This window comes from the organism of the source record quoted next, unplaced genomic scaffold (genome assembly GCF_019419815.1).
Source record: "Pyrus x bretschneideri cultivar Hongxiangsu unplaced genomic scaffold, Pyrus_bretschneideri_v1 Contig5, whole genome shotgun sequence".
Taxonomy (NCBI): domain Eukaryota; kingdom Viridiplantae; phylum Streptophyta; class Magnoliopsida; order Rosales; family Rosaceae; genus Pyrus; species Pyrus x bretschneideri.
Genome location: NW_025999787.1, coordinates 11,817,987 through 11,844,918, shown reverse-complemented (window position 1 = coordinate 11,844,918; position 26,932 = coordinate 11,817,987). Strand labels below are relative to the sequence as shown.

Here is a 26,932-nt window from a genome sequence, read left to right as displayed (position 1 = left end):
TTTGGGAATTTCAAGCTTGTAGGAATATTCCTAACGGCGTCAACGGCATCAGTTAGATTTAACGGAATATTCCTGACGGCGTTAACTGACGCCGTCAGTGTGCTAGGCACGTGCCTTGGCTGGGCCTGCGAGTGAGGGCGCGTGCGGCGTCGGAAAATTTTTCTAAAAATATGGGGATGTTCCTGAGGTTGAATAGATCACGTTGGTGTATTTTTACACCCCATTTGAGAATTGTATGAGATGTTATTTCGTGATGTTGGTTATGTACTTTAAAATTAACGTCTTTATAGTTGTTTCGCATAAAGGTGAGACCTATCCCGAGGACGAGCGCGGTCACTCAAGGCAAGGGGGTTACGACCTTTCTACATATCAGTGAGTGAGCTTTTGGTTTTCCGTATATACCTATATACTTATGTTTTTCCCAGAAAATGAATGGAAACGTTTATACATTTACATGCCATGCATTATGTTTGCCGTTGGTTTATGCATTATTAGTAGCATATATATGTTTGTATGTTGGTGTTGCGGGCGCACAGGTAAGTGCCAGGTGATTATGGTTTACGCTTATATTCAGTAGTGGTTTGAGATGCTTAGAGAGCTCATAACCTACACCCCCGGTGTTAGTGCTCCCGCCTAAAGTTGGGCACAGTCTTTCACGTGATGTTCACCTCCCGCACCACACGCTCATCTTGGATCCAAGTTAGGTGCACAGTCCTGTCGTACAGACCATTTTAGGTGGTTCCAACTCGTAGGTGACCCGTGATTATTCGCCTAACCTTCACGTGATCGTAGCACTTAAGCGTACTTATATTACACCAGTCCTGTCGTACAGACCACTTTAGGTGGTTCTGACTCGTGTGCAGGTATAGTTGGTTTGATGGAGATTTGAACTCTATATTCATCCGTACAGGTCACGTTAGGTGACTCCAGCTGACAGATTACATGGCATTGATTTGACATTTCCTGAGCACTTGCATTTTATTTCAAAGCATTTGGCATGACATATTTCTGAGCATGATTTATATATATATATATATATGTATATTCTATTTTTCTGGAAAGTATACAGGTTTTACGGCGAGGGGTTAGAACTTGTTTATAAAATGGTTTTTGAAAAGCTTTGTTTTTGCCCACTCACGCTTTCTGTTTTGTGCCCCTCCAGGTTCTAATTGGCTAGCACTTGTGGTGGCTCCCTAGAGGATTTTCCCGGCATATCTGACAGATTATCACCAGTGTAGGACGACCTTTGGGGTGTGTTTTTGTAGTGTTGTTTCTCCCGGACTGCATTAGGTCTTCGTGCTCTGAACTTTGTTTTCACACTTACGCTTGCACATGTATGTTCTTACATTGTTTATAGCTGGTTTTTATTTTTTCGTACTTTTATTATTATTTTATTAGCTTCCGCACTGTGCACATGGTTACGTCACTTCTACGTGATGGCCAGCATCCCCTGATCTCGGTCGGGGTGTGTCATTACATATTAGATAACGTATTGCTATTGTGCTTTAGTATTATTGATTGTAACCACTTTTGAAAAATAAACCAAAATAAACACTATTTTTAGAATTATAGCAAAATAACCACATTATTTCTGAAACTGAACCAATATGACCCACACTATTTATGAAACTATAGCCAAACAACCACAGTATTTCTGAAACTAAATCAAAATAACAACACTATTTCTGAAACTGGATCACAATAACTACACTATTTCTGGAACTACTGCAAAATAACTCACATTATTTCTGAAACTGAACCAAAATAATCCACACTATTTAGGAAACGACAAAAAAATTACTCACAAGATTTTTTAGAATCAAAATAAGTCACACTATTTCTGAAACTATAGCAAAATAACCACACTATTTCTGAAACTGAATCAAAATAACTCACACTATTTCTGAAACTATAACAAAATAACCACACTATTTTTGGAACTACAGCAAAATAACCTACATTATTTCTAGAACTACAACAAAATAACTGACACCATTTTTGAAACTGAACACAAATAGCCCACATTATTTCTAGAACTACAACAAAATAGCCCACACTATTTTTGAAAATTAAACCAAAATAATCTACACTATTTCTGGAAAGAAACAAAATAAACATTAGTTTTGGAATTATAGAAAAATAACATACATTATTTTGAAACTAAGCCAAAATAACCAACATTATTTTTTAAACTGAACAAAATAACACACACTATTTTTTTAGACTGCAAAAAAAAATTGTACCTATTTTGAAACTAACCAAAATAATGAGTTTTAAAACTAGGAGATTTTCAGTCTTATGAGCCAAGATTTTCACCACGTTGTGTTTAGATAAGGATTTTGAAGAGCACTGACGAGTTTTAAATTATTTCTTTACTCTTCACAACTATTTTAACTTATTTCCCTGATAATATCATCTCGTTGGCAAATAATTGGCATTATTGTGATAAGTTGAGCATGTCTCGATTTCACAAGTCAAGTCATGCATCTCATTGACATGTCCCTTTTGAATAATATATTCTGGGGTTTATGAATTAGTCTCAATATTGGTCCCTAGATATATAAATATATATTTTTTGGTCAGGAATAACAATTGCATTGATAAAGGAAATACAAAAGGAGATAAAAGGGTAAGGGCATGGACGCCCAAACCCAGATAAAAGAAAAAATGTAAAAGTGATTTAAACAAAGGTGATTTGACGTACATGAAAAAGAAAAGAAAACAAATGTGACAGACAGATACATGGACACGGACACAACCAAACAAATATTTAATGGGCGTGTGGCTCCAACAAGCTTCAAGTGGCTGAAAGCCTAATGGAAAAATTCCAACTTTTTGATGGAATGGACTGATGGAATGAGATTTCTGTCAGGAGCGTTGGCTGAAAGAAAGAAAAATTAGTGTTGAACGTGGGCTTCTTTATCATTGGTGAGGCTTTTATCCATATTATATTGTATTATGCCTTTTTTATTAAATTTCAAGTTCTTTATATTAAATAAAATTATAAGATGATTTTTCTTAAAATAAACCAATCTCAAACCTTTTTTTCTCCCTTTTTAACAATGAGAGCGCATTTCATCTAACAGCCAAAAATGCCCCAAGAATAGCAAAAAAGCAAATAAACATCAGCCCAAAACTTAATCTGAAGCCCAAAAAGTAGAAGCAATCCATAATACATCAAACCCTAGCATCAAACTCCACCCATAGAGCTGGCACCACCTTTCTTGGTGCAGAAAACGTCACCATGGTAGATACAAGCCAAAATACAATGAAAAGAGAGCTCATACGAAAATGGGACATTTATCACGCACAGATTCAATTGACCAAGTGAGTATAATACGATCTTGAGATCCTAATTTCGTCAATCCATGAATCTGCACCCTGCGTACCAAAGTGTGGCTGAGAGAGCTAAGAACGAGGGGGCACATTGCGGAGAGATCTGCGTCAAAGGGAAGTTTTGGCATACGGATAAGCGTTTGAGCATATGAGTGGACAAAGCAGGAGTATAATTTCAGATTTAGTGGCGGGATGACGAGTATGGGTGAGCGGAAGGCGAGCAAGTGGGGGATGGAGGGGAAGAGCAATGGACATCAAAGCTTAGCTGACGGAGTGGAGATTTTTTATGGCGGAGGTAGAGGAGTGGGAGAGATGAAAGCGCCACTAGGGGCGGGGGAATTTAGCTTGATATATATGTTGGATTTTTGGGTCGACGGCCCACCCACTCTAATGACACTGATACTGTCCCTAACTTTACCACATGCCCAATCCGTTAGGTGTAGGATACCACAAACCACAAAATGCCTCAGTATTAATTAGAGTAGAGTAATCTTATTTAAACCCATTGGGTTTCTTTGAACCCACCGATGTGGGACTTTAACACTCCCCTCACATGTAACCTCATTTAGTGGTTCATACGTGGAGGTCCATATCGGTAATTGAAACTCAGAGATCAACTCCTGTTGGGCCTACTTGTTTTCAATGGAACTCAGTCAGAGGTCGGCTCCCGTTGGGCCTACTTGTTTTCAATGGAACTCAACAGTTGTTTGTATGTTAAGAGTTCAGACTTGTTTCATTCTTGATGACAAGCTCATTGGCTTGCACGAGCCCGAAACCGTGGGCTTTGATACCATATTGGATTTTTGGATCACCAGCCCACCTCACTCTAACAACATTGATATTGTCCTCAACTTTACCACCTTCACAATCCGTTAGGTGTGGGGTCTTACAACAAAAAGTCTCGAAATTAGTTAGAGTAGGGTAATCCTATTTAAACTCATCGGGTTTCTTTGAACCCACCGATGTGGTACTTTAACAATATAGTAATTGCTCCATTAATTGAGAAATAGTACTAGTTGGTCCATATAATTGCAGTTGCAAAAGCTATTGCATGGTATTGATACAATCATTTACTATAATCATTCCACATATTGTAACATAGTTTTATAATTATTGTAGGATTGTAAGCTTTTTTAGTTGAGATTTAGGGATTCAATTAAGCTAAGGCCGGTCGCTTCCTAGCTAGTAAATTAATATTAGATTAACTAGGGATAAAGGAATCCCAATGGATTAACCCTAAATATGGATGTGGTAAGTGGCATGGTAAAAAAATAAGGAGTAACAGACAGACTGAGGTTGTGGACAGATGGAAAAACCAGAAGCAGGGTGGTTAAAATGTAACTTTGAAGGGGCTTGGAGGTGGAGTTTGGTACGCAGACGGGACGGGACGGGACGGGACGGAACAGATGTTCTGTGTTATGTTTGGTATGCGCAGGACGGAACAAGAAGGTTGTTCCGTCCTGCGTTTGGTAGCACATGGACGGAACGGAACCAAAAGATTAAAATGACTAAAATACCCATGTTTCGGTGTTGTTTGGTACAATTTTATGGGCGGAACGGGACATGACTCTTTTTTTTTTTTTTTTTTTTTTTTTAAAGTTGTTCAAATTTGAACACTATTATCCATTATTTGTTTTTCTTGGTCCAAATTTTAATAGATATATGTTGTGTTTCACATGCAAACCCCTTTAAAATTTGTAATTTTTCCCATTTTCTACACCTCCATTCGAATTTTCACCACAAACCCATCAAATTTTATTGTGCAAATTGCAAAACCCACACCCCAATTCAATTTTTAGTCCCTAATTTTGGTCCTTTCAATTGTGGGTTGTTGTTGTTAAGGATGGATTTATAAGATGTTACAATCCTATCACTAAGGAAATAAATTTACATAAAATCATAATAAACTACGAATCCCAAGAATACAAGAATATATACACAAAAGTTAACAAATTGTTGAAGAGAGCTGGAGTATTCAAAGTAGGTGTGGATGGTTGGAGAAATGGCAACGAGAATTAAACTCTTCTAGTGAAAATTTGATGAAATGGAGTAGAAGAAAATTTAACAGAGGAAGGGAGGAAATTGATCATCTAATGCATTATTTGGGTTGCCTCCATGATAATTGGGAGGAACATGGTGAGCAGATTAAGGCCTTGATAGAGTGTATTAACAAATTGAAAGAAAGAGAAAAGAAGTTTTAACTAGGTCTCGAATCAAATGGATGCAGGTTGGGATTCTAACTCAAAGTTCTTTCACTAGACCACCATATAGAATAGATGATTTAATACAGTTGAAAAATTGCAAAACATTCAAGGGGTATGGATAGAGGAGGCGAATGTTACATGGTAGACAGTGGAAGAGCATTTCATCAACTTGTTCATGTCTGGGGGTTAGCAAGATTGGGGGGCTATCATTGACTATGTTATCCTAATAATATCAGAGAAGGTGAACAATGATTATACAAAGCCAATTAGCAATGACGAGATCAAGGATGATTTGTTCCCAATAGGGTGTTTAAAGGCTCTAGGCCTTGACGGTTTTGAAAGAGATTTTTCCCATTCTTTTTTGGATATTATCTCGGAATAGATCAATGGCCTAGTTCAGGATTTCTCGAGTGGGGGAACAAGCCCCAAGCACCTTAATAGGTTCTACAAACATTAGAATTGGCCTTGTTTAGAAGGACACCCCTCTAAATATTCCCCATTGCAGGAACAAGGCAAACCACATAAGAGCACATGAAAAATGTTGAAAAATATATAAGTTTAATGATCATGCATATCGTAAACATTTTAGAGTTTAAACATTTAGAACTTAAACAAAGAAAATGAAATATGCATAACTTAAACATGAAATATCCGAAATCAAACATTCGTCCTGACTTAAAAAACAAATAATGTCTTGCTAAAGTAATAATGAAAACACTTAGAAGTTGATAAAGTTCCCCATACTAAAACCACAAATACTAAAACCTCAAAGGCTCTCCATAAACACTTTAATGAAATCTGGCTTCTGTGAGTCATCCAAGGTGCTCCAAATACCCATCAGATCGGTATCTTTCACTCACACAGTTTATATCCAAACTGCAAAACTATAAAAAACCACATGCAAATAATTTTAAAACAACTGCGCTCACACAGTTTATATCACCAAGAACATATAAAAAAAAAAATTTAAATCACAATCTAAACTAATGTTTCCTCTCCTCCTGTCCGTGTTTGTAACCCCCTGTAGTGTAAATCACAAAAAAATTTAAACCACAAGTATTCTCATTAATAAATTTTTGAGAGAAAATGTCCAGCATGCAGCAACCATTCAATGCAGGCCAATCCCAAGGCCAGGGCCAGGTATGAGATTGATGTTTTCAATTCAAGCAGGGTGCTATTATTTCCACCCACCTGTCATATTCTCTCACCCGTTGACTATTGAAAATGTTCATGACAAATGGATATAAAGTGAGTGGGGAAATAAGACAAGTGCGTGGGTGCAAGAGCACCTTTAAGCTGCAGAACGTAATTTATTAGATGATCATCGTACTCATGCTGTATATGTGATACAATGCCATATGTTTTATGTTGTTGGTGCAGGCTAAGGCAGAAGAGTGGATGCAGTCCACATAGGAAACAGCACATGAAGCTAGGAACGCAACAGCTGATGCAGCTCAGTCAGCCAACAAACTATACAACGCAAAATAGTTCACTTGGAGGGTTTGGTTTAGACTAATGAAGTAAGTCATTAGACTAATGAAGTAAAGCATGCCCTATAAAATACAAAAATCCATCACCCCTCTCACATTATCATTCTAACATATATCTTTTTTTTTTTTTTTTTTCACATTTCGAACATTTTTCACTTGAGCACAGTTTTCTAAAATTCTTAATGCTGATGTTAAGCACATGTAGGGCTCTATAACAGAGCAGTGTTGATTTAACAGCCACCAAGGAGATCAATGTCTCAAGCTGCCAGAAATTCAAAAGAAGCCAGCCTCATGTCTTATGTTTATCTTGTGTATGTAAATGTGCACCCTACACATGCTAGACACACAAGGTTCAATTCTTTAAAACAAATAAGAACAACGACGGTTCAATAGCCTAGCAAACACATTTACGACTTGATATCCAATTATTATACCAAAACTAGAGTATTTGGTCGACTCGGAATCACAAGAGCACAAAGCAGCCTCTGTATTTTTCCAATATAAACAGGCTGCACTCTGCCATCTCACTTTTGGTAATTATATGTTCAAACACTACTATAAACATCATGCTTGAAAATAAGTCTTGCATAACCGACATCAACCTTTTAATGCTTATAACCGACATCAACTTGAACAGCTAAATCCTGAAATCCACTAAGACCTAAAGGCATTAACAAAACCAGCTCACTCACTTCAAATCAATATCCATACAAATATGATAAAGTCAACAAAACCCAAATTGCTTACCTTTCCTATGAGATAGAAAGGAGAAAGATTTATCTTTCAAGCGAACACCCACAGGAACAACAACCCTGTTGCCCAGAAAGCAAGAAAAGCACCTCAAAGGAGAAAACCTAAATCAGATCAAAGTACCAAAACCCTGATGCCCAAAAATCCCTTTTTTTTTTCCCATTTCACAAAATACAAATTACAGATTGATATGTATTTACTCAAGAAACAAAATCAGAACCATACAACTCAACAATCAAGAACACAAAGGCATCCAAGAAACACCAAATTGACCAAACTGACCGTTCATTGACTGAAGTTTTAGTAACTGATCCAAGAAATTCACCCAAATTTCAGTCACAGAGAAATTTATCAACCAACCATTCACATATATGGTTGCCATTTCCCACCTTGTCTTGATTACATGACACAGCTTAATTTGATAATACTCAATGTTATAGCAGACATTACAGCTAGAAACTATAAAAGGACCGATTTAAGTAATCACCTATTCAAGTCCATCCTTTCTTGGATACTAGCCTCTTTGCACATTGTTTTCATGCTCAAAGTTTTTTTCAGGGGAGAAATTTTTATCTTTATTTTTTCCCAAAGTATAAGCTGAATTTTCCAGGTTTCACTTAATTTCATTTACAAACTAAGCAGGAATCATGGAAATCATCTGCTTTGTTATAAATGCTACTAAACCCTAGAAGCAGAACATCATAAATTAAGCGGCTACAGGCACATAGATGTGATTTAAAATTGGGGTGGGTTGAAATTTAAGCTCCTTACTTTAGAGGAAAGTTTATTCGATCGAAATTTCGACAGACTATCATTGTTTTTATGACATTCCCCAAAAAGTTTGAGATTTTGCAAGATGCCTAATTTCCTAAATTGAATTTGAGAACAAAAAGACAGATTGAAAGCGGAAACAGAAACCAAAGAAAAAAATGTACCAGACCCAGATGAGAAATCGCCAAAAAAAACTAGTATTTTGCTGCACTCTAGTTGATACAAAATATCAAACACAAACAGAGAACAAATAAAAAACATTTGAACAATCGAAGAAAGAGAGACCGAGAGCTACACGAAAACAAATCGAACCTGGAACCGAGATGCAGAGCTGAAGATGCTACGGAAGAGGATGAGGAGGAAGGTTCGCAGAGCTGCTACACGGAAGATGCAGAGGTGAAGAGGCTACAGGGAAGAAGATGAGGAGGAAAGGGAAGATGCAGAGGGAGGAACACGACGGCTGAGAAGAAGAGGGATAGTTTTTAGGGTTTGTTATATGATTTTTTATGTAAATTTTGAAAAAGACAAGGGGCATTTTTGTCTTAAAATTTTGGAAATTTCTGTCCCACAGACGTGGAACAACCCGTTCCAGGGTGGGGGTGTGGAACAGAAAATCATCCAAAATCTGTTCCATGGAACAGCCCGTTCCACTCATTTTAGGCGCACCAAACGCGGGACGGAACGCCTCGTCCCACTCTGTTCCATCTCGTCCCGCGTACCAAACGCAACCGGAAGGAACAGGGAAAAAAGGGGGGAATTGGAGTGGTGTTCAGAGATGACATGGGGCTATTTGTGGCGGCGATGGCAATGAAAATGGAAGGCATATCATCTCTGATGTTAGCAGAACTGGAGGTAGCCCGAGAGTTAAGCACGAAACAACTAAAACTGAAGGGAGGCGCAGCTTTGGTCCTTGCTGCTATAACTCTTCAAACGGAAGATGATTTGTCTTTGTGGGTAAATAGAGTAAATGAGGCATGCTATTTCCTACGCTCCATTCCGCAAACCAAAATCAATCATACTCGTAGAGACACAAACAAGGTTGCTCACAGATTGGCGCAGGTGGGTCTTACTTTAAATCAATGACGAATTTGGTTCGAGTCACTGATCTCCTGACAGATCGATAGTTAATTTTTGTAATTTTCTTGGTCACCTAACGATTAAATAACAAACAAATTGTTCTCTCTCGTTTCTATCTTCTTCTTCAGCTATCTTAACAAATATAAGTGGTCTTACATTTCTCTACTTCTCATTAAGTCATCGCATTAGGAATATATGGCAGTGCAGAGGTTTTCTTGAGGTTTAAGCAATCGTGCTTAAGATTAATGGCTGCTCTCCGAGTATTCTGTAGGTTGCGCTTTATTTGATTTAACTGAAAATATGACTTTAGCCCCTGAAACTCAAGTTTCTTTACATAAAACCCGACATAGTCTTTTTATCTGAATAAAACCCAATGACTAGGCTCCACATAAGTAAATTCATTAATTTTGTTTGTCTTTACACATTTTTCATTTTTTAGATACGTAAAATACCCCTAATTACCGTTTTGATGTAGACATTTAATTCTATGCATATTTGAAGGGAGAAATTAATAAAAAGAAATGTATTAATGAAGTCGCTATCATTTCAACTCTTGCATTATTGTATGTCGTCTTCTTGACATTAATAAAGTCGCTATCATTTCAACTCAAAAAAAAAAAATTAATTAATTAATTATAGAATAAAAAATGTTATTTGATTCAAAATAAATTTATCTATATTTTATATGATAATATAGGCAAATTTTTCCACACATATATATTAGTAGTAAAATATGCCCAATATATATAATAATGCATGAAAATAATTCACCAACAAATAAAGGAAATTTGATTAAAAATTAATATATCTATTGCTTTTTGTTTATGAATTTCAATTCTTTTTTTATATTACAAACATAATGTACCTACAATATAATTTACCAATTGTTTAATCTTATAAGAAAATAATGTATCTACTATTTTATTTTATTTATTTATTTATTTATTTTTGTTTTTGTCGAATATGTACTGTTTTATTTTAATGGAGATAATTTGTCTTGGTTTAATTTTTACGAAATTATTTATGCACTGTTTAACTTTCCCAAAATAATGGAACTACTATTTTAATTTACCTACAAAATAAATACTATTTGATTCAAAATTAATTTACTTATATTTTAAATATAAATATAGATAAATTATGTGACATCCCACATCGCCCAGGGAAGTGATCCTTAAATGTATATTCTCATCCCTACCTAGCACGAGGCCTTTTGGGAGCTCACTGGCTTCGGGTTCCATGGGAACTCCGAAGTTAAGCGAGTAGCGCACGAGAGCACTCCCAGGATGGGTGACCCATCGGGAAGTTCTCGTGTGAGTTCCCAGAAACAAAACCGTGAGGGCGTGGTCGGGGCCCAAAGCGGACAATATCGTGCTACGGTGGTGGAGCGGGCCCGGGAAGTGGTGCCACCCGGGCCGGGATGTGACAATTGGTATCAGAGCCTAACCCTGGTCGTGGTATGCCGACGAGGACGTCGGGCCCCTAAGGGGGGTGGATTGTGACATCCCACATCGCCCAGGGGAGTGATCCTTAAATGTATATTCTCATCCCTACCTAGCACGAGGCCTTTTGGGAGCTCACTGGCTTCGGGTTCCATGGGAACTCCGAAGTTAAGCGAGTAGCGCACGAGAGCACTCCCAGGATGGGTGACCCATCGGGAAGTTCTCGTGTGAGTTCCCAGAAACAAAACCGTGAGGGCGTGGTCGAGGCCCAAAGCGGACAATATCGTGCTACGGTGGTGGAGCGGGCCCGGGAAGTGGTGCCACCCGGGCCGGGATGTGACAAATTATTTTTAACAAGCATATATGATAACAAACAAAAAATGCCTAATGTATGTAATAATCTAGGTAAAATAATTTACCTACAACATAAAAGAATATTAATTGGTTTTTTGTTGTTTTATAAAACAATATTATTATTTGATGCAAAATAACTGATTGTACAAAGGATTTTTCTTTCCAAACGAAAAATGTGCCCATAAATTGTTTATGAACATAGCTAAATTTATATACATATATATATATATATATATATTCCTAATATTTATCATACAAGAAAGGTAAAATTTTCATATGGGGTTAATTGCTAATCATAATTAGGGTGGGTAATAATATTTATTGACATAACTAGAGTTTTGTGGCGTAAGTTGTAAATATGTGATGATAATTGGTTACATATTTGTCTACATGGTACTCTATTTGAAATTTGGGTTTTATTTGGAAGTTTAATATTACGTGGGTTTTTGCTTGGAAAATAAGAGTTTCAAAGGCCTTTTTCTCAAGAACCCTTGATTTAATTATATACAAGTTTAACATATGTATAGCATGAGAAACTTGACCACGATGTAAAATAAGGCTGGTGCTAGAAAATAATATAGATGTAACTTGTTTTTTTTTATTGTATATCAACCTTTGGCAACATGGACCAACAGAAGTAAGAGAAATGCGAGGAAAAGAAATAGGCTGCCTATAAATGACAAAATACTTAAGCCTCAAGCTTACGGAGTGCCCTTATATATTTAGGGCACATACATAATCTTAATCATCTTTTTCAAAATACTAATGACGAATTTTCAATTAATTAACTCTTCTGCAATCAGTCCTAATCTCTCCATCGGTGCCTGTCAAAACTCCTATATTCCCCATATTGATCATGGACTGACCAAAGCTATCAAAGAAGTCACTTTGGCTATTTGCAAAGCGGTCTACAATGGCAACGGTGTCTCCGCTAGTTGAGAACAGCACCTGATCGGTCTGGAGAAGCCCGCGGTTGTTTTGGAGATTTGTAAAGTAGTGGTTGTCGAAGGCATCGCGGGTGGACTGGTCAAGGTCATTCAACGTATCTCCGCTGCCGTTTTGAGGACACGCTTGGCGGAGGGTTTCCAAGTATCCGGCTTCAATGGTCGGGTCCGGATTGCCAGTGCCGCTGAAATTGTAGAGGCGGTGAACGAAAGTTGAACATCTTGCCCGTCCAAATGTATGAGCACCTAAGAAAGGAAACAACTACATTTAAATCTTTCAAAATAATTAGAGGTTGACTTATTAATTGGTGTATACTACTAGGTTAATCTGGTAATTAGTTGTACTATTATTCTGGTCAATTGCGTGTCTATTACTAGGGTTACCTGATAAAGCAACCAGATCAGTGGAATCTAATCCTGCATCGCGAAATTTTTGTGAAATTTGCTCAAGGTTTTCGAGAAAGCTTGGAATGGCACTGGTACCAGCTCGGTTGGCTGTCCTACTGTCTCTTCTTCCCAATTGAGCTTCCCACGTTGGCCCTCCATTCTGCAACAATACCAATAGAAGTATTATTTGAGGAACTATTTGGACAATAATATATCAGGAACTGCTTACATATATATACTCCAAATTTCCAAGAATTGTTCATTAATTAGATTATCTCTTCACCGCCATTCGCTTTCTTTTTTATTTTCTTCGGGGCTGGTTCTCAGATGGAATATTGACCATTTCCCAATTTCTTTCAGGGCTTGGTCCTCCTCTTAAATATCACTTTTTATTTTTTAAACTTTATTAAATAACGTAACGCGAATTAATTAATTAAAGTAATTAGAACTTTCAATATGTACGTACCGCAGAAACAAGAATTTGAGAAGCAATTGCTAAAATGTCAGAACAGGAGACAACGCCAGGGCAAACGTTCTCGACCGCAGTTTTGATATCATCTACAACGTCGTATCCGTCTGTCGATTGATTGGGAGGTGCATCTTTCTCGCTCTCTATCCCATCTGCGTTGTCCAGCATAATCGATCCATCACAACCCTGCATGCATGCACCGTTACCGTTACCATTATATTAAATTTAATTATTATAGCACATAAAAACACAACTCTTGTTTTGACAGAGAGTCCGTTATTAATAGCCGGGTTGTCGATATATTGGTTAACGACGTATTAATAGAAAAACTTTTTGACGTCCTAGCAATCCATTACTAACATTATTGATACAAAATCCATCATTTGTAAAAAGCGGATGCTCATGCATATAGAATTTTTTGTAAAATATATATCACATTATATATTACCGGATGATATTTTTTAACACTACATAACATATTCTTTAATGAATTACGTACGTTGACAAAGCAGTCATGGAAATGAACTCGGATGAGTTTGGCACCAATTCGGATGTCATTCTCTTGAGCTTGCTCGACCACACCACGAACAATGCTCGTTACATTCGGGCATGTGGTGCTGTAGAAAGTTGAGCTCAGTTGAGCGTTGGAATTTCCCAATATGCTAGCAGTAACAAGAACAAATATTGCTGCTGCAATTGAAAATGAAGACATGATGATTAATTATGAAACTCAAAATTGCGAGGTTGCTATCTATAGTTATAGTAGCTCTTATGTTGGGAGATGAGATGGCTTCTATGAGGCTAATACTCTACCCTTTTATAGAGAGAGTAGTAGGTGAGATTTCAGGAATCTAAGAGCCATGTATTTTGTGCATGCTCTAGGCAAATGACCAGAATGATCGTTCTTTGAATATTCATATGTTGATATTTTCAGATAATTAAGTTGATGTGGGCCTATTAGCAATCAGGAACTTTTCTACGTAATGCTTGTAAGTTGAAGAATTTTCAAACTTTCCCGTGGAGGCGCGCGCAATTATTTTAATCAAAGTTTTGTATATATTTCAAGGAGTAATTTTAGGTCAATTTGTAGATTAAATTAACAAATTAAATGATGTATCACTAATAAGAAATAAACACGTTAATCATCAATTTTTATGTTATTTAGTTTAGAAAATTTTGTCTCTACAAATTTAATTTCTTTAGCATTATTCTATTTCAAAAGTCCAAGGGCCATATATGGGTAATGTTAGTGAGACTAAATTTGTAAACAAAGTTTACAAACTAAATGATGTGTCACTAATATGAATGAATACGTTTATTAACGCTTAAATATTATTTCAATTTTAATTTCTATGTTATTTAATTTACAAATTTAGTATCCTTAGCAGTACAGCCATATATGGTAACTCTATTGATGACTTAATATAGTAATAAAGTCAGCAGGAAAAGAATTGGTCTTGGGAAGAAAAATGGAATCATGAAGCAATTAATGATTGTCAATTCGATCAACGAATACACCATCTGCTTAATTAACATGTCTTTGAATAAAGGTTATCACAGTTTGATTAAGACACTTTTCCAAAGTTAAAAAAAATGCCCTACTTTATTTGACCGTCCCACTGATTATATACCCAAATCTATAATTTGCAGAAATTTGTTTCCATACAATTAGGGTATGCATGCTTATGGATAACAGACAGTAATGAGGTTTTCCAATTTCTTCCATGCATGCATAATAAACAACATAGGGATTTTGGTATACTTTTCTTTGTGTAAAGGTTATCACAGTTTGATTAAGACACTTTTCCAAAATTCAAAATGCCTTACTTGATGTGACTGTCCCAGCGGTTATTTTCTCAAATTTATAATTTGCATAAATTTTTTATCGATACAATATTAATTAAGCAGATGGTGATCTGGATGACAATATTGATTAAGCAGATGGTGTATTCACTGACCTAACTGTAATTAACTAGACATATGGAACTAATTAGAGGTAAATCAAGATTGATGAGAAGAGAAATTCATTAGACCAAAACTAGCTTATTCGTTAGATAAAATGAAACTAAGGTTTTGTTTGGTATCTAGGATTGAATTAGAATGAATAACTTCCATATTTAAAATATCTTGAAGAAGTAAATGAAAAAATTGCATCTTACATGAATGTAGACGGATAATTACTCATTAAGAAAACTTATGCATGCCAATGCCCTACAAAATTGGAGAATTAATTAGATAAGTTTTCTCCATATCTAATCCCTTCAAATGAAGGAAAAAAAAAAAAACTTTTATGTCTATCTTAAAATATGCCATGTATTCATGAGGTATCAAATCCATATACCATCTGTTCTAATTCTAGTCACCAAACGACACCTAAGTGTAATATTTAGACCCTGAAATCAATATTGTTGATATATTTCATACAACATGAAGTAGTCTAGCAGAGTCTATTGTTGATATATTTCATACTGCGCATTGTCTTGCAAAAATCGGCCTTTCTCAGAAGCAAAAGTGTGAATAGATTGATGCCCCGCCTAGTTTAGTCATTGACATACTTGTTGAGGAGAGTGTATGCATGTATGCTTAGAGATGGATTGGTTTTTGTAGTGTTTTTGATGAAATGAAATCTATTATCGTATCTTTTCAAAAAGAAAAAAAAAAAGAAGAGACTTCTTCAATTTGGATATTGTAGGGAGTAGGAAACATACGTATGACGAAGTCCCAGAATTCTGGAAATTTTGTATATGCATTGAAGGCTGTGGAGCCAATTGAAGAACTTCTATCAGTTTGTCAAACCGTGTGGGTACGAACGTAACTGTATGGACGAGCTCATTAAATAAGGAAAATTTTAACGAAAAATCCGCGGTACTGTACATTTTAACGAAAAATCACATTTTTACATTAAAAAGTCAAACGTGTTACTATTCACTTTATCTTTTATTTTGTCCTTATCTTTAAAACTCAAAGTTTTCAAGCATTTTTCATTAGTTTCCCTTTAAATAAGTAGGTGTACATATTATCAATGGATAATATTAGCATCCTATTACGGAATACACATATCTCAGTTTCCATAACGTATGTTTATTATATAAAATTTATAATCGAAATCGTTTAATCTATTAGTTTTTATTTAAAGATCATTCTACAACTTTTTTTTGAATTGGAGATTATTTTAGTCATCTAAATTTATGAAACAAATCAACAATGTGAGTACCTAATAACATATTCATAATGAATTGTTCATTTATCTGATATATTTGAATGACTAAAATATCTCCTATTTAACTGATTTTTATTGTAGGGATCATCTTCAAATGAAGATTAAGAAGTGAACAGTTCTGACTATGAAATTTATTGCAAGGAGTGGTATATGTGCATCTCTCCGGGGGCATGTGATAGGAGCATATTTAGGCGACTTACTTAGCTTGTTTTCGTGCATCTATGTTGTTAATTCATAGTTGTTTTAGTAGTTTAAGCCATTTTCGTGTGTTTTTAGGTTCATATGGCTAAGGAAGCAAAAAGATGCATTTTGGAGCATTTTGGAGCAAAATTGGGCTTGGAATGGATAGCATATTTTTGGAGCCAAAGTGTTGGACGAATTTGAAAGCCTTGTATGCACTTTGGACATAAAACAAAGGGCCTAGCCCAATCAAACAATCCTTTGAGCCATGCAAAACCTCTAGCCCAATCAACAAGCCTTAGCCACATGCATTCACATGCATCACAACCCCAAAACCATCAAGAAACACCCATTCACACACACATGCACTCACATGCATTCACATGCATTTCCACCTTCCTACTTCATCATTTCACCACATTCTCCCTCTTTAACTCACATGCACCCAAACAAAGCCAACATAGCTAACCCTACATGCATTATTTATTCACTCTTCATCATTGCATTCATCACCAAAGAACTCCCCATCATTACCATGCATTCCCCCTAATTCCATCCATCTTCCACACCTTTCCAACCTAGCCACACCCTTTAATCATCCCCCCTTTAAGTTATGATTTTATTTCCTAACCCTACATGCATTATTTATTAACTCTTCATCATGCATCCACATTCATTCCAACACAAAACACACACACATGCACTTATTCTTTCATCATTGCACCACCAATTCACCCACATGCATTTCCAACCATTCACACCCCTTTAATCATTCTCCTAGCTATCATTCACATGCTCTCCCATCCATTTTCTCCCTATATAAACCACACACACTTCATTCATTTGCATCATTCAATTCATCCCACACTTCCATTTCATTCAATTCCATCTCTCCATTCTCACACCACAAATAAACACTCTCCCTTAGAATCCAAAAACCATTCTTCCATTTCCACCACTCCTCATCCACTTCCATAATTCCACACTTCCATTCCCCCAAACCAATTATCCTTAGACCTTATGCTACAACGAAGAGGAAGAGAAGAGGGCCTAAACGTTCATACAATTCAAGTTTGAGTTGTTGGAATGTTTAGGCGTTTCTTTGATTTCAATGTTTAATTTCAATTCTCTTTGTTTTGTACGTATGAGGAACTAAACCCCCCTTAGCTAGGGGGTGATTCGAAATATATGTTTATGCTTGCAATATGATTTGAGTACTTTTAATTACGTTTCATAAGTTGTGAATTCAATTTGTTTAACTATTCGATTGATATCCTATTTATGTATGTTTATTAAGAATGAACGCTTAATTTTCATGCATGAATTTGACGCTAGAATATAAGTGAGTTTCACGTAATAGTTATGAACTTATATTCACAAGTAGTGGAGGTTGCTTATAAACAATCGCGTTAAACAAATTCTTGGCATAAGTTTCATGCAATCATAGTAACGAATGTCTCGTCAACACTTATAGTTTTCATGTTGCTTAATGATTCTTGCTTGTATCTCTATTATGCAATTCATGTAGGGAACTAGTGAGGAATGCTTTGGGTTGTCGTATGCAATAATCCAATTCATTAACTTAAGGAAAACTTGACGGTTAATTTAAGCGGACCTAATTAACCCGGAGCGTTGAGAATTCATGGTTTATTGAAATGCAATTAGAAATCTTTTTATTATGCAAGTGTAACATGTGTGGAGATGAACCCCTTGGCTAGCATCCATTCATTCCATTTCATCAATTTCATATTACATTATGTTTTAATTGCAATTTGTTCATTTAGTTTAATTCCGTCCAAAACTCAATCCCCCTTTACTTTATTGTTCAATTTAGTTAGAAATCATTTTAGTTTGTGTTTTTAAAGCATTTTGAGTCTTTTGTTTTGTCTTAGTGTTTTAACGTTTAGTTTCACATTCTTTGAGTCTAGTTTAGTGTTTTATATTGTTTTTACGTTTTTGAAGTCAAATCCAAGTGGTTAACAATCCCTCCTAATCCCCGGTCCAGAACGATCCCTACTTACATCCATACTACAATTGTCAAAAAGAGGGTTTAATTTGTGTGCGTATAATTCTCGCATCAGCATGCAACTACTATAAGAGAAAATTTTTAATTTACCCGAAATACAAGCCGATACACCATATATCATAATATAAGTGGAAGGAGTAAGGAGACTGAAAAATATATATCATCGGTACTTATATTATGATATGCAGTATACTGGTTATTTTCCAAGTACTTGAAAAAAAATCTCTCCTAATCTAGAATAGTAAAGATGCCCTCGTCCACTTATGTTAACACGGGTGTACCATTTTCTGTTCCGACCGTACATACAAAAATTTCTCAACGCTTGCCTACATTTTGACCTCCAATATATTAGCTTATCACTCGTTTGAAATTATTTTTAAAATAACTGAAAGTTCTTTTGTTGAAAATGTTTTTGAAACCAATCTTTAGTAAAAAGAGTAATGCTACATTTACCACATAGTTTTACTATCATTTGTACCATCTCTCTAATATAGTTAAGGTTCACCAACATATGTGGGTCCTATATCTATTAGAGAGATGATATAAATATGTGGTAATATTAATTTTGTAGTAAAAATCCAAGTAGATTCTGGAAAAACACTTGAAGTGCTTATTGTGATTTTTGCAAGAAGCACATACATCATATATGGTGCTTCTTCCAAAAAGCGTTTGAAATGTTTTTGGAATCCAAAATTAATTTCACCAAGTCATTTTAAGAACACTTCCAAATAAGCTCTTAATTTCAAAAAAAAAAAAAAAAAAAAAAAAAAAAAGAACCTGCCCATATTTAATCTGCTCAACAATCAACTGAATCAAGTAAGTAACTCTGAAGTTAATTTACTGTTGGGTATATGCATTGGTAAATGCAGAAAAACCCACTAATTGAGCTTGAAAATAAACAAAAACAACAAGAGTCAGCAATGTGTGCTCTCCAATCAGCACCTTTATTTATTTATTTATTTTTAAATGTCTCCTTTATTTATTTGTTCTTTTTTTACTTTCATGTCAGTAATATCTAACGTCACACTCATGTCTGACAGATGGATAGAGAGAGTTAAATAAAAAATAATTAAAAACCTTCATGATTGTGGATTAATTTGAGCATACTGTACAACCTTTTTTCTTGAGAACTAAAATTTGGTTTCTAGAGGGCCGACTGCTACCGTTAACCAGAGAAACTTTAATTAGTTGCCTAGTTGAATATTCTGGGCATATTATTGACAAGGGCTTCAGCTGAATTTTCATCTAAGCTAACCAATAGCAATTCATGACGATGAAATACTAGTATGCATGCAACCAAATCTTAAAGAAAGTGACAAAAATAATTTCTTTTTTTACGGCTTGGAAAACTGATATAATCATATATATTATACATAGAAAATTATTTCATTTCTGCTGAATTTTCATGCAAGGAGCCAACGATCATTAATGGCATAGAGGAAATGACATGCATATATGGATGCTTCCCAATTTTCGAAAACGAAGGATAAGATTTGGTCGTTCTTGACAGCATAATGATCCCATGAAAGGAAAAACATCAAGTTGTGGAGGTATGAATCCAAATGTTTCACACTTTCGAGTTAGCTGAGAGATCTTTTCAGCTGTTTTTTATTGTAGTAGAATGTGAGCATGCTTAATGAACATATAAATATATTTGACAGAAAAATGAGAGGAAAAGAGAGAATAAAAACAAGAAAATTAATTCCAAGTTGAAAAGCAAATTAATATCTTTGGTGTCAAAACTGTTATAGTTGGCATAGTTGACACCAATGAACGTAGTCAGCAAATTTAGGTAATGGTGGCACTCGGGTATACAAAGTCACTGATAAGAATGGTGCCCTCAAATAACTGCCCTATTTTGTAGTGGACCAACTTTTCAACGCACCCACTTATGCACGGGTTGTTGGACTAAACACGTGATGGTGGTGGAGAGTATGTCGGTATTCAATTTCAAAGTTTTCCTAGGGCTAAAGTCATTGTTCATCAGCTTTATTGCTCATACACTTATGAACGGAATGAATTAGCTAAAAGCAAAATAGACATGTTAAAACAAATATTATCCTTCTTCAACAAGCTTCTTTATCATCTCAATTTTGGTACCATGCTTGTGCAACTACCACTTAACTTATCAATAGGATGCCTTCACTAATCCTTAGTATAAATTCACCTTTTGAAGTCTTATATATTACTCTCCACCTAGGCTTGATCACTTAAAAAGTGTTTGATTGTGCATGTTATCCTTGCATGAAACCTTATAGGTCCAATAAGCTTGAACCTAAGACTATTCAGTGTATTTTCTTAGGATATGCTGCTCAATACAAGAAGTACATTTGTTATGCAGTTAAAGAGAACAAATTAATTGTCTCTAGGCATGTTTTATTTAATGAGACACATTTTCCTACCATACATAGGCTGAGTGTTAATATGCCTAGTTCATCTGTGTCTTGTACTTGTACAACCTTTGTTGTTCATTCTAATACCACTCGAAAAACTCTGATCATCCCTATTTCTTTACCACATGTGTTTGTACCACCATCAAATGCTCTTACACAATCTGTCACTCAGTCCACTCCTCTCAACAATGGTGATCTTGTCTCCACTACCTCTACCTCAACTTCAAGCTGAAAATCAATGCCCCACAGTCAGGGACGGAACTAGAATTTTCTTCTAGTGGGGGCAGCTTGAAAAACACTAAGAAGACCTTATTATAGTATGGTTTATAACCAAATGATAATGGGGATGATTTCAAATGAAAATGTTCAAAATTGGAATGTTATAGAAATTTCAGTAGTAGTGGAAAGTGGCAAATTGATGAGAAAAATATTAACACATGAGAGGTGGATGAGGGGGTTCAGTTTGAATGACAAAACAAGACCACTTTTGCTCATATTAAATTTGATATAGAGTAGAAATAGTATGAAGCTATGCTTGATATTAAACACATATATTTTCTTTAAGGATAACTCGTGTATATCTATAATTGTAGTATGCAGCTTAACCAACGAATTACTTAAGTGGGGGCATCTGCTTTTAGTGGGCCTTCGTTGGCTCCGTCCATGTCCACAGTGTCTCAGAGTTACATCCAAATACTAAATTATCATGCTCCAGAATTACAAATTGTGCCCATCTCTTCTCAAAATTGTCATCCTAGGCAGACAGGGTCAAAGTCTGGTATTTTCAAAAAGAAAAAGGCTTTTAGTGTTGCAGTTCAGTCAGAGTCAAGTAAAGAACCATAGTCATTTAGTGCAGCTTCCAAGTCCATACGGTGGCCGAAGGCAATGAAAGAGGAGATGGATGCTCTTATTCAGCAACATACATGGTTTCTTGTTCCTCTACCTCCCAATAAGAATTTAATAGGCTGCAAATGGATATACAAGATTAAGATTCTTATAATTCATACAGGACATTGAGGAGATGTCAACGGAACTCCGTTTTGGTCCGCCAACATTTTTTTTATTGATTCTATGTTTTCCAGCTTAAAGTTTAGTAAGAAACACTTGAATTTAATTAATGGTAATTCCACTTGTGAATGGCTTATAAGTTTACCTTAATTCCCAGGCAAAAATACTCTCTCATTTTGACAAAAATTGAGAACAATAAATCACGACTTTTAATTGGGTTTACGAAATTAAACTCATACATCTATAAGAGTTACTACGCGTGGAAACTTAGTTGTTTAAAAGAAAATAAAGGGACTTGACTGTATTCATACCACATACAGTCTACATAAAAGCAATTAGGAGCCAGGATTGCAAAATGCAAGTACACTGCTAGCTAGACATATTTCACGCATTAACAGCCCTGCAGTTCTTTCTGATCTCTCCAGCAGACCCAGTAAGAGGACTAATATTCCCCATCTTGATCATAGAATTAGCAAAATCAGCAAAGAAACGATTAATATTTGAGGTATAGCTTTGGACCAAACTTTTGGTCCCTGTTGTCACAGCTGCATCACTTGAAAATAGAATTTGATCTGAACTAATGAGGCCCTTCCCGTTAATCAAGTTCTGAAAATAATGGTTGTCAAATAGATCAGCTGACTTCCGATCAAAAGGCGCGGTAATGCTTCCATCAGCGGTCAGCGGACATAGGTGCTGTAGATCAGTTAACATGCTTTGTTCCAATGTAATGTCAGGAGCACCTGTTCCTGAGAAGTTGAAGAGTCTATCTCTGAAAGTGCCACACCTTGCCAACCCAATTGTATGAGCACCTACACATAATTAAACCCCTTTAACACTTTAATCAACTGATAGATTATATCAACTAATGATATATTCACTCTTAATTAAACAGAGGTGAAGAACAAGAGTGAAGAACATGACAAAATCTGAAGAACCATCAACTTAATTTCCCATCAAAATGGACTAAGTGTCTCAGATACTTGCTGACATATTAAAGCGAGAATTTTTTTTTTCTTCCCAATGTTTTATTGGATGTGTGTCCGACTTGAGTCCGATCTTGTCTAGTTCCAGCCACAAAACGAGATTAAAGACTCACTGCTAAAGATATTACTCTGTAGCATACATATTGATCAAGGACGATAAATTTAACGCGTTCTTTGAATCACATGCTCTTAGAACTGAACATTTTATATTCTTCGCATGCACAAGAGATTGCACATGAGACTAAAATAGAGTGTTGAAATCACTATAGGAAGTGTATATGTACCTGATAAGGACACAACGTCATTGACATTTAGGCCGACAGCGGCAAACTTGGAAATGATGCTGTCTAGGGCTTCAAATGGTGCAGGAAGTGCCCTATTTGCTCCTGTCTGATTTGCCACTAGACCATCTCTTCTTCCAAGTAGAATTTTCCATAAACTTCCTCCACTCTACAAAATGTGCAATATTATAGTAAAACATTACATAACACGTTTAAGGGTAAATTATACAAAACTACCTCAATTACAGGTCGAACAACATTGTCATACCTCATCCTTTTAAAATGACAATGTCATACCTCATCTTACGAATTTGTGATAATGTTAGACATCCATCAGTTTTTCTGTTAGTTTCCCTGTTAAATGCTGATGTGGCTAGAGACGAGGCCCACTCACTAATCCCACTGGATTAAAAAATAATTAAATATTAAAAAATGAAAAAAATTAAGAATAAAAAAACAAAAACAAAAAAAATTGAAAATGGCCTAGGGGTGCAAGCCTTCCCTTTCGTCCACCCACACCAACCCTTTTTCTTCTTCTCTTCGACAGCCACCAAACCCTTCCCTATCCCCCCAACCTTCCTCCACCACCCTTTCTCTCTCCTCTCTCTCTGGGATGCGGTCTCCCTTGTCCTCTTCTTCATCCTCCGACCACCCTCCCCACAACATTCGCGTCGAGGCTCGCCGCCACAACACCACCCACTCCCACCACTTTTCCGCCCACTACATCCCCTTAAATGTCGACCCCTCCTCCTCCTCCGCTGCCGCCGAGTCCTATGCCCTTGACGAGATCGTCTACCAATCCAACTCCGGTGGCCTCCTCGACATTCAGCACGGCATGGTTGCCCTAAAAAACTACAACGGCAAGTATTGGCGCGACCTCTTTGACTCCCAGAGAGAGGAGAGAGAGAGGTTGATGGAGGAAGGTTAGGGGGACGGGGAAAAGTTTGTGGCTGTCGAAGAGAAGAAGAAAAAGGGTTGGTGCGGGTGGAGGAAAGGGAAGGCCTGCACCCTTAGGCCATTTTTATTTATTTTGTTTTTTTAATTCTTTATTTTTTAATTTTTTAATATTTAATTATTTTTTAATCCAGTTGGATTAGTGAGTGGGTCTTGTTTCTAGCGACATCAGCATTTAACAAAGAAATTAACAGAAAAATTGACGGAGGCCTGACATTGTCACAAATTCGTAAGATGAGGTATGACATTGTCATTTTAAAAAGATGAGGTATGATAGTGTCTTTCAACTTATAATTGAGGTAATTTTGTGTAATTTACCCCATATTTAATTATGAAATAAGTATCTAATTTCCGATGGCATGCATGATATTATCTAATTTCTGATGGCATGATCCCTAATAGATAATAAACATAATTAGCAAAGTTAATTAACATACTAAGAGTCTTTGCATGATAGTGTAGCTTCAAAACCCGTTGGTGACTGATCTAACAAACCCTATCGCTTGACCAAAAAAAAAAAAAAAAAAAAAAGTAACTTACTAAGAGCACAGAATCTCTGGCAGCTATGGCTAGTATATCAGCACACGACACAACTCCACTACATGAGCTCTCCACAGAGCTCTTGATTCTGTCAACAACTTCAAATCCTCTTGCTGAATTCAAATTTGGTCCGGCATCCTTCTCACTGCCAGTTCCATCCAGTAGTAGTGACGCATCACAACCCTACACATGTACATGAAAGGGAGATCATTTAAAATTGGGAGGCCTATGAGCTGCAAATAAAAATTGTGATGCAACCAAAAACAAAATCATTATCAAATGGATCCTTAAGAACTCACATTCACAAAGCAGTCATGGAAGTGAAGCCGAAGCAAAGAAGCAGCCATTCGCATTTCAGACTTGACAGCATTCTGAACCTCTCTTCGGACAATTTTGAAAAGATCCGGACATGTTGCCTTGTAGAAATCTGTACTTAATTGGGCTTTCGCAACAAAACAAAAGGCAAAGAACGGGATAAGTACCAAAGAGTAACGACGGCTAAAATTAATCGGTGACCTTGTCATGGTAACTTAAGGGATGACACACTTAATGCTAACAATATGGTTAAGGGCTACTTAAGTTGTATGAGACATTCCTTGAACTCCATTTATAGCCACGATTAAGCGTAAAACAACAATCTTTTAATCAACAATAGAGTAGTGTATAATTTTGTTTATCTAGTTGAAAACTAGCTGGCTAGTGCTTATGATGTATGGCGGCAGTGTAAGCAGTAATATAAAGAATCAAACTGCAACTGCCTAGCAAACCAACACGACACTAGGATTACCATAAACATATACGCATCAGCAACTGAAAGACCATCCGTGCAGTGCAAGAAATCAACTTACCTGGAGGTATCGCCATTCTGAGATCAACAGATGAAGTCTTCTACTTCCAACACTCGTTAATGCTCCTCTCTAAGTGAATAGGGTTTTAGATCTTTTTGGAAGCCTTAGTGTGGAAGCAGGGACCTCAACTATTTATACAATCATTCATCGATAGAAATCTACTCAGTCCAGCCTATTAACAGAAGGAGTGTTGATCTCTATCTCTAAGAGTTTTAGTCCCATCATGACTTGATATACTAGTGTATATCAGATAAGGATCAAAACTAGGACAGCTGCAATACATGTAACTCCATGACTCTTATCGCATTAGGGCTCTCAAACTTCCCGTGTTTCACATAACCAGTATAACCAGTTATGCGCCACACAAGTAGTTCAGTTGTGATCTCATTGTCATTCAAACAAGGTTTTACATTCTCCCACTTGAATGTCAATGATATGCCTCAACACAATAAGAATCACGATGATCATTGAGTTCACAAACAAAATCTGCAACTGATCCTACTCAGTGACTTGTCATTTTCAAGAAAAATATAGGACCACAGAAAACAAAGCACGCATTGCTTGCACTTTGCACTCTGTGATCACATACATATTTATCATGAAAACACTATGCCACCTTTACGAGTCATGATGTTGAGAACTGATAATTTGTACCGTCAGATATCAGTTCCACATAACAAACTGAAATGATTCCAGTACCAAAGTCGTTTGTCAAAGCACAATCAGCTATTCAAACAAGTCAATAATAATTAACAACTGTCGACAATAACAATAAAGATAACTGCAATAAAACCTACGTAGTTCATGGAGAGCTTACTCCCACTCATCAACAGAATCAAAGAGTTCTCTCACTCCCATGTTGAAGACATGTTTCTTGAAGACTCCCACTGGTAAGGCCTTTGTCATCGGGTCAGCTACCATTAAGCTTGTGTGGATGTACTCAATTTCGACAGTCTCCTTCTTCACTTCATCTCTCACTTTTAAGTACTTAATATCCATCAATCTACTAGCATATGACCTTTTGTTATTCTTTGAAAAGAAAACTGCAGCTTTGTTGTCACAATACAACTTGAGGGGCTTGTCAACATTGTCAACGATTTCCAATCCTCTCACCATGTTTTTAAGCCAAACAGCTTGTTGAGTTGCTGCATAGCACCCTATAAACTCAGCTTCCATGGTTGACGATGCAATACTCTTCTGTTTTGCACTTTTCCACGATACTGCACCGTTAGCCAACATAAAAATGTAACCATTCGTCGATTTTCTGTCGTCCAC

At 36.3% G+C, this 26,932-nt stretch overlaps 2 protein-coding genes across 2 annotated transcripts; both read right to left on the bottom strand.

Annotated features, from left to right (window-relative positions):
• Positions 1-12,000: 12,000 nt before the first annotated feature.
• On the bottom strand, positions 12,001-14,013 carry LOC103963956 (peroxidase A2). Its single transcript, XM_009376839.3, has 4 exons — positions 13,724-14,013; positions 13,222-13,410; positions 12,753-12,915; positions 12,001-12,614 (listed from the first exon to the last, which is right to left on the bottom strand). The coding sequence occupies exons 1-4, from the start codon at positions 13,934-13,936 to the stop codon at positions 12,205-12,207; spliced, it is 975 nt and encodes a 324-aa protein (XP_009375114.2). The 5' UTR covers positions 13,937-14,013; the 3' UTR covers positions 12,001-12,204.
• An 8,229-nt stretch (positions 14,014-22,242) lies between these two features.
• Positions 22,243-25,525, bottom strand: LOC103965357 (peroxidase 59-like). The gene is made up of 4 exons (XM_048569057.1): positions 25,109-25,525; positions 24,810-24,992; positions 23,319-23,484; positions 22,243-22,860 (listed from the first exon to the last, which is right to left on the bottom strand). The coding sequence occupies exons 1-4, from the start codon at positions 25,331-25,333 to the stop codon at positions 22,436-22,438; spliced, it is 999 nt and encodes a 332-aa protein (XP_048425014.1). The 5' UTR covers positions 25,334-25,525; the 3' UTR covers positions 22,243-22,435.
• Positions 25,526-26,932: the final 1,407 nt, after the last annotated feature.

What these genes read in the sequence shown, in the direction of transcription:
- LOC103963956 (XM_009376839.3), bottom strand. Translation starts at nt 13,936, where the DNA reads ATGTCTTCATTTTCAATTGCAGCAGCAATATTTGTTCTTGTTACTGCT. An exon ending in TCCATGACTGCTTTGTCAAC is followed by an intron (nt 13,411 to 13,723) that starts GTACGTAATTCA and finishes GCATGCATGCAG; the next exon opens with GGTTGTGATGGATCGATTAT. An exon ending in CTCAAATTCTTGTTTCTGCG is followed by an intron (nt 12,916 to 13,221) that starts GTACGTACATAT and finishes GTATTGTTGCAG; the next exon opens with AATGGAGGGCCAACGTGGGA.
- LOC103965357 (XM_048569057.1), bottom strand. Translation starts at nt 25,333, where the DNA reads ATGACAAGGTCACCGATTAATTTTAGCCGTCGTTACTCTTTGGTACTT. An exon ending in TCCATGACTGCTTTGTGAAT is followed by an intron (nt 24,993 to 25,108) that starts GTGAGTTCTTAA and finishes GTACATGTGTAG; the next exon opens with GGTTGTGATGCGTCACTACT. An exon ending in CCAGAGATTCTGTGCTCTTA is followed by an intron (nt 23,485 to 24,809) that starts GTAAGTTACTTT and finishes CACATTTTGTAG; the next exon opens with AGTGGAGGAAGTTTATGGAA.